The sequence below is a fragment of the Lampetra planeri genome, chromosome 26 (genome assembly GCF_965212315.1).
Source record: "Lampetra planeri chromosome 26, kcLamPlan1.2.h2, whole genome shotgun sequence".
Classification (NCBI taxonomy): domain Eukaryota; kingdom Metazoa; phylum Chordata; class Hyperoartia; order Petromyzontiformes; family Petromyzontidae; genus Lampetra; species Lampetra planeri.
Genome location: NC_136132.1, coordinates 4,557,465 through 4,574,918, shown reverse-complemented (window position 1 = coordinate 4,574,918; position 17,454 = coordinate 4,557,465). Strand labels below are relative to the sequence as shown.

The window sequence follows — 17,454 nt, the reverse complement described above, 5'->3', positions numbered from 1 at the left end:
CGTCTTTGAAGCCGTATTGTCACGACAAGGATCGACCGAGCGCTTGACAACTATCTTGTCTCATTGCTTCACTTGAGTTCCCATATTGTCTCATTCTTTGACACTTAGGATTTTGCGACCAATATCATCCATAGCGAAACAGGAGGACTTCACAAATCTGGCTGTCGGTTGATGAAGCTAGTTGTAATTACTGGCGAAACGTCGTACTCAGATTGTAAATGTTGTGGCTTGGCTCTCCAACACACCGGTTTGCTGTACTAGTGTAATGCGGGCGAAAGCGACCTTCCGGATGTGACGTCACGAGGAGGCGGAGCCAGGTGACGTGGGTGAAAGGTAGGGGGTCCTTAAGCGCGTAAACCGGAAGGAGAAGTCAGTCGGGGTGTGAGCGGAAAAGAGTGAGGCCACGCGGGCGAGTGTGGAGAGGGGGGGGCGCCGACGGCCATCGGGAGCCAACCCCGAAGATAAGAGGAAGCTGCGGAGTGGTGTGCAGCTGCAGAGGAGACAGCCAGAAGGGCTGCGTGTTAGAGGCAGCGGTGTGGCTGCCAGGAGGAGCTGCGGAGAGAGAGAGAGAGAGGGCTGCATGTTAGAGGCAGCGGTGTGGCTGCCAGGAGGAGCTGCGGAGAGAGAGAGAGACAGCAAGAGGCTGTCAGAGCTGCGGAGGGAGAGGAGTTGCAGCGAGTACAGCCAAGGGGGGCTGTGTGAGAGAAACAGCAGCGGAGCTGCTGTTGTGGATCGGGCCGACATTGGAGTCAGCACCGTGGAGAAGCTACAGAGTAAAGACAGCCGTGTGGGTGTACAGCAAGAACCGAATAAAGGACACTGAGCCAGACATCGTGGTCCAGTCGTTTATTACACTGGTGTCGGAAGTGCAACGGCATGTCGAAACAAGTGAGGAAGAAAGTTAATCCGGCGCCTGCATCGGCTTCTTCGTCCGACGACGACGAACTCCCTCCAACCACGGATCCTGTTGGGGTGGTGGAGGAGAGCCCGGCTGAGGCGACCACGGGAACGGGAGTGGAGGATGTTGGCGCGGTGGCGGGTCCGTCGACATCATCAGACGCGGATCAACGATGGCAAGTGATGGCGGTACAACTGGAGGCACTTAAGGACGTCCTGGCGCATCTATGCCATCTCGTCGCGCCAGGGACGATGGATGATGCAAGTGGTGCTCCGCGGGCCGCCACGTTGCCTGTCCTGCCGCCGCCATTGCCCACGCGGCAAGAGGCCGCCATTTTGCGCGCTCCGTGGCGCCAAACCGCCATCTTGGCCACGCCGCGGGCCGACGCCATTTTGAATTTGCCATCACAACCACCACCATTGGAAGACGGCGGGAAGAGGAGTCGGAGTCGCCACCTTACAACGGTTAAAGAATTTTCCGTCGGTGGGGACTGGAGCGCGTTCGCCTGCCGCTTCTTGGCGGCGGTACGCACAGCAAGATGGACCGATGCGGAGGCTTTGGAGGTGTTGCCGACTCTCCTGGACGACGAATCTGTCCGATTCTTCCGTTCCATAACGACCGATAAGAAGGCAACTTTATGTGGTGTTTTTCAAGAAATGGCCGATGCTTATGAGCCACCAGATGATGCGCATCGGCGATTCGCTCAACGACAACGAGCACCAGAGGAGTCGCCCGTGGCGTTCAGGGGTGCGGTGCTGGAGCTGGCCATGGCAGCTTATCCTGAGACGCCACAGGACCTGCTCGAGCCTCTCATATTAGGGAAAATGTTGGAGCTGTCTCGGGATCTAGGGATCCCCATGCCTGTGTGTGGGCATGAGAAGCTAACTTCCCGGACGGCTGCTAAGTGTCTCGATGCGCAATTCAACCTCCGTCGCTGGAAACAAGCGACGGCGTGGACGGGGGGGCCCGTCAAAGAAGGGGATGCGCTGGGGTGGAACCCTGCGCAGGCTGTCTATGTTCCGGATGACCGGGGCCCTCAACAACTGACGGCCGCCTCCGCTCCATGGACGGGACGCGGCGGGCCGAGACCGCGCGCGGCGCTACCAGAACGGGGCCGTCAGGAGGCGAGGCCTGCGCTTCGGCGCAACGAGGCCGAATGTTTCCGCTGCGGGCGTAGGGGCCACTACGCCAGAGACTGCTGGGCCCGCTTCCCGGCTCCGCCGCAGCAGGAGGCCTCGGCACCGGTCAAGTCGGCTAAAGATCCTCCGAAACAGGCATGTCGGCACGCACCAGACACTCGGCAAGGCTTTACACCTCACCCATCACCGTCGTTGCGCCATCCTAACGTTGTGGTTAAAGCATGCCCTTCGACGGGGCCTTGTCGCTCGGTCACGCAATGGCGCAAGTTGGCACGGAGAGTCGTCGCGGCCGCTACGGGCTCGTCCACTGTACCGGGGTCTATACAAGGGGTGGACGTACGCATTTTGGTCGACTCCGGCGCGTCTGCGACTATTATTTCGGATGTCATTTTTCATCTGTTGGGCATCCCGCCGGGGGCTGTGCGTCCGGTTTATGGGTCGTGCGTCGCTGCCAACGGGGGTAGCATGGGTATCGTGGGTCAGGTGGATGCTAAGATATCTATTGGGGATGTGTCGGCCTCGGGTGTTGTGTTGATATCGAGATCTTTGGCGGTTCCTTGTTTGTTAGGCACCGATTTTTTGGCTAAGATGCCCATTTTGATCAAAATCAATGAGAATTGTATTGAACTGCCGGGGGGCCGTCAAATCTCGTTTCTGCCGTCGCCCTGGGGGCGACCTGCTTCGGCCGTACAAGTGCAGGCGCTGTCCGTCGCATCTGTGGACATCCCACCTGGTACACAGATGCTTATACCCTTGCGGTATCGGAAGCCCCTGCCTGATCGGCTAGGAGCAGTAGGGGTCTTGTTGTCACCGTCCGCCGCGATAACAACCGGGTTGGCGTTAGTGGGGGCACAGACCATCGTCCGGCCGGATCAATTACCGTTTTTACAGGTGCTTAATGCGGGGGGAGAAAACGTCCGTGTCCCGGCCGGTACGGTTGTGGCACATGCCACTACGGCGTTTGCGACCCATGATTGTCCACATAGCCGGGGAGTTGTTGCTGGGGTTTCCGAGCCAAGGAGTTCGGATGATCGTTGGGTTGCTCATTTATGTGACGAAAATTCTTCCCTGTCCATGGAGCAACGTGGTGAGCTGCGTAAATTGTTGTTGACATATTCCGATGTGTTCAGCTCCGATGATTTGGATTTGGGCCGCACTTCGTTGCTTTACCATCACATTGAGACGGGCGATGCTGCCCCTATTCGATTAAATTCGCATCGGATGAGTCCTGCGGAGCGAGAACACGTACGGGGGGCAGTGGAAGACATGTTGGCTGCGGACATTATATCGCCATCTAACAGCCCATGGGGCGCTCCAGTCGTCTTGGTTAAGAAGAAGGATGGCAAATTGCGATTTTGTGTTGATTTCCGCAAATTGAATAAGATATCGGTGGCAGATGCGTACCCCCTGCCGCGTATGGATGACTCCCTCGACGCATTGTCGGGGGCTAAGTTCTTTTCCACACTGGACCTCTCTTCGGGATTTTGGCAGCTTCCCCTTGACGAGTCCTCACGGGAGAAAACCGCATTCCGTACGCCGCAGGGGTTATTTCAATTCAACTGTCTCCCGATGGGATTGAATGCGGCCCCTGCTACATTTCAAAGATTGATGGAGCTCGTTTTGACGGGGTTGCAGTGGGAGACATGTCTTATATATTTGGACGATATCATTGTCTTCAGCCGCACATTCGATGAACATTTGACGCGGCTGGAGACAGTGTTCACGAGGATGCGTTCTGCCAAATTGAAATTCAAACCAAAGAAATGTCACCTACTGCAACGGTCCGTCCGCTATTTGGGGCACATTGTGAGCGCTGAGGGAGTGTCCACGGATCCGGAAAAGACGGCGTGCGTCCGGGATTGGCCGACTCCGGCCACCGTGGGGGATGTTCGGCGGTTTTTGGGATTTGCCTCGTATTACCGAAGATTTGTGCCGGGTTTTGCGACGATTGCGAGGCCTTTGCATCTCCTTACGGGTAAAGGACGGAAGTTTGTTTGGGGACAGCCGGAGGAGGCGGCCTTTCGGAGTCTGCGTGATCTATTGGCCACGGCCCCAACATTGGATTATCCCGATTTCGATCACCCATTCATTCTTGATACGGACGCGAGTGACACAGGTATTGGGGCGGTGTTATCACAGTCTAAAGGGGGTGTAGAGCGTGTCGTGGCGTATGGTAGCCGAGTCTTGTCTCCTGCGGAAACCCGCTACTGTGTCACTCGCAGAGAACTATTGGCGGTTGTTTTTTTCCTACGGCAATTTCGACCATACCTCTACGGCCGTTCTTTTATTGTGCGTACGGATCATGCGGCCTTGCAATATGCCCTTAAAATTGACCAGCCATCCGGACAGTTGGCACGTTGGTTGGACACGCTACAGGAATTTTCCTTCCAAATTCAACATCGGAAGGGAGTGCGCCATGCGAACGCTGACGCACTTTCCAGATTACCGCGGCGCGCCCCTTGTAAATGTGAGTCGGGGACGCATAGGTGTTCGCCGATTCCAAACCCCCCTCAGCCGCTTACGTTGGCCGTCGAGAAGTCGGACACTCCGATGGAACCGGGACCGGCTGACGGGGTTTTGAATCTGCCGCGGTCTGTCTGGATCCGGGAACAGATGATGGATGAGTCATTGGTGTCCTTGCGGAAGCGGTCTGCTAAGGACAATGGGAGTCCGAGTACGGCTGTGGGGCCGCAAACCGCTCTCCGAGATGGTCTGCTTATGTGGCGGGAGGGGTTCCAGGAATGTTGGCGCCTGGTGGTACCAACGTCCTTGCGATTCGAGTTGATTAGAACCCTCCATTGTGACACTCTCTTACATTTAGGGGTGCAGAAGACCTTGTTGACGTTACAACGTCATTATTTTTGGCACGGCATGGCGACAGATGTCGTAGGGCACGTGCGCGCGTGCCCTGAATGCGCCCGGCGTAAGCCGCCTAAACATCCTTACGTGCCGCCTCTCCAGTCGATTCAGGTGTCTCGAGTCAATGAATTGGTGGCACTGGACATATTGGGACCCTTCCCACCATCGGCGAGGGGAAATAAATATTTGCTGGTAGGGGTTGAGTATCTCTCCCGTTGGCCGATGGCCTGGCCGTTGCCCGATCAGTCGGCCGCGGCCATCACCGACGCCTTTTTGTTTGGGTACATTATGGATAAGGGGGCGCCGGAGAGACTCCTCACGGACCAGGGCCGAAATTTCTCTTCTAAATTATTGGCTGAAGTGTGCGCAGGCCTTGGGACTAAGAAGATACGGACATCTCCATACCATCCGCAGACGGATGGTATGGTTGAGCGGCTGAACAGGACATTGTCTGCCATGCTTTGCCATACCGTGAGTGAACAGCAATCGGATTGGGATCTGCACATCCCCGGAGTGCTTTCGGCGTACAGGATGACGCCCCATGCGGCTACAGGGTATTCGCCGTTTTACCTTATGTATGGTCGGGAAAACGTGCCTCCGGTGGATGTGCAATTGGGTACTGGGGTGAAGGGACCTCGTAAACCACTCCCTGAATACATTCAGGACACGGTTCGCCGGGTTACGGAGGCGCGGGAAAACGCCCGCGTGGCTACGGCCAAAGCCCAGGCCCGGAACGAGCGGTATGCTCGGCGGTCTGAGGGGGAGTGCCCCTGGAAGGTGGGAGACCTGGCCTGGCTCCATTGCCCGCAGGTGCGGCCGGGGACCTCTCCTAAATTGCACAAACCTTGGCATGGTCCTGTGCGCCTCATTGAGGTTCCCAATCCACAGTCGGCGCGCGTTCAGTTTGGTTCTCGCCGTTGGTTTGTTCATACGTCGCGGTTGAAACCATATGTTGCTCCCCTACGTGATGCGTCATCTCCCAATGTTGCCTTGCCGGGGTCTGTTGCTGCTGACTCTGACTCTTCCCCGCCTGCGTCCATTGATCTTGCTGGAGCGCCTGTCGTACCTGTTCCAGACAGGCCGACCGTGACACCGCGGGGGAGGAGTGGGCCTGTTCGGAGGGCGCCTGCCAAGGCTGCGGGACCTTCTAGCCCGGCGACCCTTCCGACCCCGCTGCAGGCGCATTCGCGGAATATGACCAAGACTGATTCGTCAGGGACACGAGATGTCGGTGGACTTCCAATCGCAGCAGGGGAATTACCCCCTGTCATTTCTCGTGTTCCATCGCGTCCCCGTTCTACAAGCGGGCCGCCGACCGTCCGGGACGGGCCGGCGACCCGCACTCGTTCCAAATCGCTTACGTTTCGTTGATTGTATGTTGTTATTGTTCTTGTTCTTGCCGTCGTATTTATCGCATGCTTCCGTACGTTCGTCGATGTTACTTGTGTGTTGTTCTTGTTGTTATATTGCATGCTTAGTGTCCTTTAAGGGGGAAGGTCGGTTCACCGCATTACGCTTTGGTGTTGTTCAGCCGAGGTCGGCTGGGTTTTTTCTATGGGGGAGGGTGGTGTAATGCGGGCGAAAGCGACCTTCCGGATGTGACGTCACGAGGAGGCGGAGCCAGGTGACGTGGGTGAAAGGTAGGGGGTCCTTAAGCGCGTAAACCGGAAGGAGAAGTCAGTCGGGGTGTGAGCGGAAAAGAGTGAGGCCACGCGGGCGAGTGTGGAGAGGGGGGGGCGCCGACGGCCATCGGGAGCCAACCCCGAAGATAAGAGGAAGCTGCGGAGTGGTGTGCAGCTGCAGAGGAGACAGCCAGAAGGGCTGCGTGTTAGAGGCAGCGGTGTGGCTGCCAGGAGGAGCTGCGGAGAGAGAGAGAGAGAGGGCTGCATGTTAGAGGCAGCGGTGTGGCTGCCAGGAGGAGCTGCGGAGAGAGAGAGAGACAGCAAGAGGCTGTCAGAGCTGCGGAGGGAGAGGAGTTGCAGCGAGTACAGCCAAGGGGGGCTGTGTGAGAGAAACAGCAGCGGAGCTGCTGTTGTGGATCGGGCCGACATTGGAGTCAGCACCGTGGAGAAGCTACAGAGTAAAGACAGCCGTGTGGGTGTACAGCAAGAACCGAATAAAGGACACTGAGCCAGACATCGTGGTCCAGTCGTTTATTACACTAGTAACGAATTAGAATGTTTTGTTTATGTGGCAAACCTTACTAATTGGCTGTGCCAGGTGGTGGCGGGTTTAACGACATTTATATATTAACGTGATCTAACCCAAAAACAGCCTGTATTATGATGTCTCATTCTTTGTTGACGTGTGCTTTTTTTCTCCGTGACCCTGCAGTGAAGGCGACTATCCTGCAGTTTCAGAGTCCCACCACGGGGCTGTTTCTGACCAAGACCGGCGGGGAGAACAACGAGTCCAAGGTTCGAGACAGCCTGTACTGCGCAGCGAGCGTTTGGGCCCTCTCCATCGCCTACAGGTGAGACTTGTCAGTGGGCGGTGGGGGGTGCTGGAGTAGGAGGAGGCCTCAAACAAGCCTTTATTCACCAGGCAAATCCAGTTGTAGAGATCGCCCACTGATTTGTAATGTTTCACTTTCTTTTCGGCGAGTGTTTGAATTTTTGTGAAAGCGATGGATCCACGTCTTACGAAGGAGAGAGACTTGGAAGATTTAATGAGTGTATCGAGATTGCTAGAGGCTTTGAATTAAAAAGATGTTTTCTTCTTCTGGAAATCCTCTATTAATTCGGTGGGGTTGTCACGTGACCGAATGTAAATCGTTATTTTTGATGACGTGATTGTACGAGTGAAGTTTTAGTGGCCGAAAAGGAAATGTCCGAGGTGAATTAAACTGCTCGAGTTTGTTCATCCAGGAATGTGTTGCCGCATCTCAAGGTGCACTTTCTGCGAGGTCTTTGCCCAGTATCTTCAGGGTGCTGCAGTGTCGAGATGTTAACGGCCTTGCCTGGTGTACAGGAGGTCGTGGGCTCAATCCCAACCCTGATGCCTGTATATTTGGAGCTTATATGTTCTACCTGTGGTTGAGTGTATTTTTCTCCGGGTCCTCCGCTTTTTCCCTCCACATTTAGAAACACGCGTTTAGAGTATTTGGCAGCGAGAAATTCCCACATGACAAGCCACTTCATTATTTGTGGGCAGGTCACGTCTGAAAAATACCTCTATAGCTGGGTGGGCCTTACCTGATAAAATAAAAAAAGAGTTTAGTTTATAGTAAAAAAATAAATCGTATTTTTTTTGTGTGGGTGAAAAATTGTTGTGCCAAGGACAAAAAAAAAATTCTAATAGTCCAAGTGATTAACGCTAACAAAGACCCAATGCATGTGTTGGTGAATGTTGGTGAATGTTCCTTTGGGGACATTTTTCATGAAAACTAGCACATGGCCCCATCACCAGCAATGGGGTAAATTGTCCAGATGTGAGTATGGTGCCAAGGCCTGCAGGCACCTGATATTATTGTGTAAGCGGATGTCAGCCCTGACATTCCTTCTTTTAAAATGTCTATCAGTCGATCGTAACTCAGACGTGGTCGGTCATGAAAAATAAAAAATAAACTATTACAAAGTGTTGAAAGAAACGTTTTTTGATGGCATGGCTTATCAATTCCCACCTGACATTTTGTTTGTGTGTGATACAAATCTGGGTATGAAATACTTTTTTCGTTACATCGTCTCCTTTGCAAGAGATAAAAAAAAATGGGAATCGAGCAATGTTGGAATGCTGACAGAGGACAGGCAGAACATTTGGACAACGTGCTATTGTAAAATGTAGCGTAAATAACAGCATAAAGCAAAAGTGAATGTCTACAAGTATAAGAGGCGCATGAGATGCGTATTGTTTTATGAATGCCTCTTGTGGCTTAGCCCCAGGTGCAGCCTATCCACTGCACCAGGTGCATGTGGCATAGGGTCCAGCCCTCGGGGGATCCATAGCATCACAGCTTCAAGGCTTCCCCCGCTGCTCCCACTGATAATAAACTCAGACCATAGGAAGCGATGCATGCCCATCAGTGCCCGATTTTGCAGCCAGAGCAGACAGTTGCCTGCAGGCCATCAGCTGCTTGCACAAGGGGGTCAGTAATAATGTAGAGGAGGGGGGGGGGCATTAAACACAATATGAGCTTGTGTCTGGGATGCGACCTAAGTAGAGATGTGGTCTAATGCCATTAGAATAATGACGGGAGAGAGAAGCCACACACATTCTTGTTTTTGGAGCGACTGTGGGAGGGCTTTTTGCCCTGAAAGCAAACAGGGCAATGAATTATTTTAGTGGGCACTTTAGATGTGTCAGGGCACATGAGGGTGCAAACACTGCCCTACCGAAATGCCCGATTGAGTGAGTTGGTGCCGACTGCTCGGGCAGATTGCTTTCCTAAATGATTTACCCGCTTGCTGCACCAGCAACCACAGTGACATAAACTTTGATGAATTCAAAGTCGGTATTTGTGCGGGAACCCTGAGTTTTAAGAGGCCTTTAAGCTAGCTCTTTAAGTGACTCATTCGATACACGGTTGATTCAATGATGCTGTTGGCTAGGCAGTTAGATGTTAAATCGTTAACAATAAATTAGAGCCCTTGGTCAATAATAGTTGCTGGATGAAGGCCTCGTCTTTTGTGTCATGGCGTATTGTTTGACCATACTTCACCATCCTGGTTAACGTAGGCGGCGGTGGTGGTGGGGGGGGGGGTGTGCAAGATTGGCTCAGATGCCATTCGTGGCTGATGGTAGCCATGACATGTAGTCCATAAGAGGTTATGTTGGGTTAGCGGCAATATAAATGTGCCTTTAAACCCACCACCACCCGACACCGCCACTTAGTAATGTTTGTCACGTGAAAACATGGCAATTAGTTACCGGTTCAGCACACCGTAATTTTGGAGAGTAAACCCACAACATTAACATGATTCCTTCTTGGGATTTTAGATAAAGATGTGGACAGGACCACATTGTTCCCAGGTCGTTTCGCTCAAAGTCTTGAATTAGGACTACTTGGTAAATTTTCTTGGTTCTTTCAGTAAAGTCACGTAGAAGGTAAGTAATAAAATAATAAAAATAAAACATAATAAAATAATTCTCACGACGTTTCGGCCACAACGCAAGCAGCCGTCCTCAGGTGAAGACCAGGTCTGTCGGGGAGACAGCGTCTGAATGAAACACCACCACGCTTGGAGCGTATATTTAAGCTGGGTTGGAAGGGGGGAAGGGCGCCTTGACAAAATAATTTGCATAAAATGAAAACACCACCACGCTTGGAGCGTATATTTAAGCTGGGTTGGTAAATGTGTTAAACATGACGTGGAGTGTCAACCACTGCGCTATAGCTATAATTATACGTCATTTAATGTAGCTGAATGCATAACATAGTTTTGTTATTGTATTACAATATTGTCGTATCTTTATATATATTTTAATGGCTTAATAGAATTCAAAATACTAGCTTATGCTTACAGTAATGACCAGTCCGAATTTAACCACATTTATGGTAATAACCCCCTGCTACATACATTGTTATGACACAAACACAATTACTAATAGCTTATATGATCACAATTTAATTTTAACAATACTTGCAAGAGAATGCAATTGTGTAGCTGTCACAGTCAACATTGAACAAACCACTCATTCATCCACCCGTGATTACTAAATCATTATGTTCCTGGTGATTTCCTCAAATTTTATACCGCCATGCTGTCCGTGAAAATATTAGATCCGTGGACACCAGCCAAGATGTCATTTTTACAAACACTCAAAGTGTATGCAGGTAACAGCCAGTTCATGCTAATAGCCGATGGTGACGGGCATGAAATGCAGAGTGGCTCGAATGCACTGGGGGCAGAGCTTCAAGGCGTGTGCTGTGGTGAGGGTGGAACGGAGTGTTGCGAAGCCTTTGACACGCCGGGCCGCGCAAGATTCTGTACGCTCGGTCATGTCTGTTCACATATCTGTGCCGCTGTGAGCCGTGCGCCCTGAAGGATTAAGAATGATATTAAAACAAATGAAAGCGAAACATGACGATATGGTGTTAGAAGTATGGTGTGAATTATTTGTAACTCCCTCGATGATCTTGAGCACCCCCCCTCCCCCCCCTTAGGAAAAGGGTGTTGCGCTGCATTGTGCCCACCCATGCATCCTCCCAAGTGAAACGTTGGCGTAATCGTTGCGGAGCGTATCATTATTTCCGTCTCACCTGGAATTTCTATTCCTTTCGCTGTTTGTATTGTACTCGTGGGTGTGCAGCCGCAGGTTAATTACATCTCTCGTGCGTGCAGTATTTGAGTAGGAAACTAGAATTGGCAAGTTGCGTAGAAAAATTGGAATGCGCCCGAGGGTCCTGGGAGGCAACACTGTGACGTGACTTGATGTTAAATTCTAGATTTGAAGCTTTCGTGACTGCAAGGATTCATATTCTTAGGTTTTTTCGGTAAAGTCACGTAGGTAAAAAATGAAAATTAATAAAAGTAAAATAGAAATAAAATAAAAATCACGACGTTTCGGAGGCAACACAAGCTTCCGTCTTCAGGTGGAACCGTCACAGCACGATAGCTGTATCAAGTGAGAGAAATTCCAAGAAAACAATATTTGTATTTCATCCACACCTAGTTTACACAACAAAGGCTCATTCCTAGCAGCGTGCTTCAGCCGCACCGAACCTCACAAAAATCATATTCAGAGTCTACCTTGGCTCCTCCCACCCTCAACCGGTATATATACAAATATTGTTTTCTTGGAATTTCTCTCACTTGATACAGCTATCGTGTTGTGACGGTTCCACCTGAAGACGGAAGCTTGTGTTGCCTCTGAAACGTCGTGATTTTTATTTTACTTTTATAAATTTTAATTGATGTTAAATCTTAAGAATCTTTGTCATCTCTTGCTTCGCTGTTGTCTCTGCCCTGCAACTTGTTATATCCACAAGGCTGCAGCTGCCAAGAAGCACACACCTTCATTGTCGTTGTATGTATGCCTCCACAGCTAGACCATCATGCGATTTAACTCACTGCTTCTCTCAAGAGTGTGACGGTTTGATTTTATGAAAGTGTATCGATGCATCGATGCTTTTTTACATGCTTTATAATTGCTGAACTGTGAAGGATTTATTTTTAGGGTAAATCAATTCCATGTAGCGGTTATAAACAGTAAATTCCAGCCATTCGCAGTCCACTGACGCAATGAAGACCTCCCTATGTACTGTCGGCCACGTTTGTTTACCATACTTCACCATGCTGGTCAGTGTGGGTTGTGAAGGGATAGTGGTGGATGAGGGGATGGTAGGACAAGACCAAGTTTGATGTCACTTGCAATTGATGTTGTGGCTGGCCAGGAATCGAACTCAGGTCTTGCCGTGTTCATCGCCCAGAACGCTAACCACTGCACCGCCACTCCACCCTGTTGTCGACATATAACAGCAATGATTTATTGTAAATATGCAGTGGCACATCTCTTGATAATGAATTGAACAGATTTATGCCTAAATAAGTGTTCTTTCTCCTTTTCATTAGGAATGTTTGAGGTAGATGTTTTTTTAGGTAATGCTTATAAAAAAAAAATATTGTAAATTTATATGAACAAAGGCGGAAAGTTTATATACAGTGTTAGAAAGCTGTGGGAATAGAAATGCCAATACACCAAAGTTTAAAGTAACCAGCAAAAAAAATGAGATTGTCTATTTTCAAAAAGCTCCCGATGGATTTCCTGAGGAGTGTTGTGAATGTCAATGATGGAAATTACCTCCCGTGAGATGACATGGCATCTAATGTTGGTTGCTAAGAGCACTTTGGAAAATACCTTTATGAGAGGAGTTACAAACTTTGCTCCGTAACCCAACACCACTTGCATTCACAACTGCAGAGTGCATTCCTTAAATGCCCGTTAACTCTCACTCACACGCCCATAACTAGTAAGGTTTAATAGGAACCAGCAAACACGTGAATAACGTTTTTGTTTAATATATACTTTGGTATAATTTATCACGTGGGGTAGAGTAGTGGCGCAGTGCCTGGTGTATGCCGCTTTAGATTAGGTAACCTGAGTTAGATTCCTGGCTGTGACTAACATCTGTGCTGAGTGATATCTGAACTTGTCCTGCCCTTCCTGCGCCCTGTACTTAAACGTGTGGTGAAGTATGGTAAAATAACCTCTGTGACGGACATGGAGAGGCCTTCATCCTGTATGAGGGCGGTAAATGGGTCTATTAACTTATTTATTGATACAATTCGTGTTTTATGAGTGGGAGCCTTCGTTGATTTTAGACAACATTGAATGTGTTGCTCCATTAACTTTTTCCTGTTAATGTAACATTACAGTCAACGTCTTTGCAAGTAATTATACAAGCATTGGGACTCCCTGAACGAATACTGTAATCTAATAATAATTACAAAATGGCGATATTAGAAGCCTTTATAAAATCAAAAGTCTGAATATGCTTTTTTAATATAAAAATGAATTACATGTTCCATGATTAAATTATAAGCTGAATTTAAGAGCTGAGAATCCATTTAAATAAATTACAATTGGCGAAAAAAGAGAGAATTTCGATTTAAAGCTTTCGTGACTGCAGGGATTCATATTCTTGGTTCTACGTGACTTTACTGAAAGAACCAAGAATAAGAGAGAATTCGTTTAAAATTGTTGACCGTTTGAACCACGTCAAGCCCTTGATTCCTTTGCACTAAGTCTCCCTCTTGGGACTTTATATCAAGGTGTGGAAGGGACCACACAATTCCCCAGCTTTTTTCGCTCAAAGTCTTGAATTGTGATTACTTGGAAAATTTAAATTCACAACGGCGCCGTGCCTTTTGCGAACGATTTAAATAAATATATGCAAAAAGCAATTTGCGTCTAAACTTTCTGAAACGTAACGTGGTGTGTTGTTTTGTCCCTTGACGCGTACAAATAACCGATGAATATTCATGCCGAGCAGGGGAACTGCACAGAAAGTGAAAAAGGGATTTTTATTTATTTACATCTAATGGACTTTTGAGTGTTCGAAAAACCCACTTGTGGTTAAGGTAGCCTTTACCTTTTAAATACACCAAGGTGACGTCTTCTCGGTCCGTGTTTAATGCGACTTGTCCGTAAAATTGATTTCTCTGCCCCCCGTACGATTGTTGAAATGCTAAACTGCTCCGAGTCAATACATCCAAGCGATTTCTGCTGAGCCTGGAACTCCAGTGACACGGAAGAGGGCCGACCCGTGACTCTGCCGCTGTATAATTTGCGAATCTGAACGAGCGCCTTCCTTCCGGGGAAATAATGCGCCTGCACTGACTTTGCGGACGCTGCTGCTAATGCGGCTCGTTGGACTTTTTTTTTATAGTGGCAGGTCGGGGGGGAAATTATGTACGTGTGCAATCCAATGTTTTTCCAGTACTGACAAGCAAAGCGTTGTGCCGCCTGGTTTGAAAAGCGCAGGTTCGCATTGGCATCAACATTGGCCCGGCATCTGCGCGTTCGCCCGCTTGTTTGCGGAGGTTCACGGTTCAAACCAGCGGGCCGCCCTGGTTATCACTGCGGGTGTTAATAATTATCCACGCTCTCTGCTTCAGAGTGGACGTTAAAGATCCCCTCACATTGCCAAGAGTTAGGCCCATTGGTGTTCCGGCTTTGGTCTCCACATGGGCATGCGGTATACTCTGTGTACACATAGATGCCTCTTGTGTGTGTGAGTGTTCCGTAGTGGTTGTCTATTATGTTTCAGGAAAGGACAGCCACTGTCAACTCCCGCAACGAGTGGTGCTCTATTGAATGACTCGAGGGGTGATGGGATGAGTACACTCGATCTGAGATCTGAACCCATGGTCTCATGAGTTGGAGCCATACTGTATTGAACTAAACTATGTTGCATTATGCTGACTAAACTATCTTGTGACAAAAATACAAAAATTCCAGCTCTTCTCATTCCATCACTGGATGAAGGCCTCCCCCCCCCCACCCCCTGTCAGTGATGGGGTGTTTTTTTTTCACCACACCGCTTGGTGCTGTTTGGTAAAGGGGATGAAAGGGAGGAGCCGTTATGATATCACTTGTCAGGAATATCAGCCGTGGCCAGGAGTCCAATTGGGGTACCGGGTTCATAGTGCAGTGCACTAACCATTGTACCACCGCCCCACGCCAAATCTATAATGCGGCTGTATATGCTTTGAATGCTCTATTTTGTATTTACTTATCATACGTGTATATGTTATGTTGCATGTATAAGTACAATGAATGTGTGTTTCAATGTGTGCTTACATGTACGGGTATGTACTTGATTTATATGCTCAATAGGTTGGTATACTGTATATTGTAATCTCTTCGAGTGTGATCGTTTCATATCTCAGAAGCTAAGCAGAGCATGAGCCTGGTCATTATTTAGATGGAAATAAAAATTGGCTGCTACAGGGAAGTGCTATTGATCGGTCCGTAAAGCAGCCAATGTTCCGACTTGGAGCGGCGCTGCAATGGGTGTCTCCCACACATTTCCAGGGGGGCTGCAGTGGTTTAGTCAGTGTCGTGACTGCAGATGTTAAACCATACACTGGGTAGTCTATGGACATTAAGAACCCTTGGCATTTAAAAAAAATAAAATACCGTGGCATTGACCCCCAGTGTCAAGGCTTTAATCTTGCCGCAGGTCAATACAAATTTGGCGCTGACCAAATTCCCCGTACCTGGGTAATTTTCAAATACCAATTGCTCCCCTGTGACACGCGATCTTAACTGTAGGTGTCAGTAGATCTGCCCAGCATAAATATGTTTTTTTAAATTAAACAAATATTACAGTGTCATTTAGCCCTGTATGTCTATACTTAACTCCGTCAAGAATCTATGGCAACAGATTATAATTCGTGTTCACGCAGCTCCGAGGCTGACTTCATATACAATTTGCTGAAAAGCGTTAAAATTTGATTTAACCTCAGATTTCAATTATAGTCTCTTTTGTTCATGTCATTACTAGTGTGAATAATTGAGCCAAAATGTGCTAATATGGTCTCGGGTTATTAATAATTTGTACAAAATTGTAAATTGCTGGTGTATGTTTTCATGCAAAATATTTTTGTCACAAAATGTCCTAGTTGTTGCTTAATTGCCAAACGGTATATTTTTAGTTTATTTATGAACTGATTTGTATTATGTTTTTTCCCCCCATCAATGAATGTAGGCTTCCTGCTTTCAAAGTAGATTTTTGTAAAATGCGGATATTGTTAAAATACCATTATTTTTCCGTTTAATTAGTGTCATTTTTAGAAAACCACTTAAAAAATAATGAAAAAAATATTAATCGTGTATTGAGCTAGAAAAATAAATCTCTCGCTACAGCGGCGAGATGTTAACTACTTCGGAGGCATGGGTTCGATCCCAACCCTGACGCCTGCATATTTGCAGTTTGCGTGTCTCTATCCCTGTGGTTGCGTGTATTTTTTTCCGGGTCCTCTCGTCTTTCCCCCCACATTTACAAACATGCGTTTCGAGTGTTTGGCTGCTGTAAATTTCGTTGAGCTATCATTTGTGGCCTGGTCGCTTCAGAAAAAGAGCTCTATAAGCTCAGTGTGCCTTATCTGGTAAAATAAAAATAGTTTATAGCGTAAATTTGAATCCATTGACGGTAGTGCAAGTCGGCAATCCAGCAAATGTCATCAAACTCTCCCCTTCCCGTGGGCATCGAGATGCCGCACAGTGGCTCGCCAGGAGAAGGTGGTACAGCAGCAATTTGAACTCCACCTGTTCCATCTGTGTGGGATAGAGTGTTTCCCCTTCGCATGCGTGGGTTCCCTCTGATTGCTTTGGTTACCTCCCACGTGTAAACACTAATTAATTGGCCAATAACACCTTAATATATAGAGGACTGCAGAGCTTAGATCAATTCTTGGCACCTGGCTCACCGCTTGGCTGCCTTCCCGCTTGTCTGTGGTTCCTGGCGCCTCTGAGTTTCTCTCTACGCCAATGAGTGAACACCGTGCCCGGAGCATTACGTATACACATTAATAGTAGTACTTATTTATTTAGTTTCATGCATTGTCTCATGAAATCAATAATGCAATTTCATCTGCAGAAAGCCATTCATGCCGAGTCAACCATTGAGTACTTTCTACTCTGAAGAAGGGGGACATTGCATGAATTGTCAATGTGTTTACTTTCTATATATTTTTCTATAACAAAGCAGTGGTGCATTTGGTTAGTTTTATTTTATTGATTAAAACTTTTTGACAAGTTCACCTTTTGTCATACAGGAGGCCTTATTTACAACATTCATTGGCATTATTGTTGATTGGTTGACAGACATGGCCGGAGGGAATTGGCTGGCACTTCAAACTTAACATGTTCCATCATTCTGCCTGCATCGTGCAAAATCTACCCAGGTGCAGCTTGTGCCCTTGTCTGTGTATCCCATTGCGGTGAAGTGCCAAGGCTCGTGGACTAAACACCCGGCACATTGTGCCATGTTAGCTAATCTGCGTAGAAGCTCAAGTGGTCTGCTGTTTACTTTAAAAGTGAATTTAGAAGATTGGTGTATTGGCGCACGGCAATAAGCAGGATAGTCTTTTTCTTACCTCAAGAACTGTGTAA

The 17,454-nt window shown here is 48.4% G+C and overlaps 1 protein-coding gene across 4 annotated transcripts in view; it reads left to right on the top strand.

Moving 5' to 3' along the window:
- The window catches only part of PHKB (phosphorylase kinase regulatory subunit beta), a 204,201-nt gene that overhangs the window by 33,782 nt on the left and 152,965 nt on the right, over positions 1-17,454 (top strand). For all 4 annotated transcript variants that reach the window (XM_078606541.1, XM_078606542.1, XM_078606538.1 and 1 more), the window contains one exon: positions 7,231-7,369. In XM_078606541.1, coding sequence (XP_078462667.1) covers positions 7,231-7,369 — 139 coding nt within the window. The remainder of the gene's footprint in view (positions 1-7,230; positions 7,370-17,454) is intronic.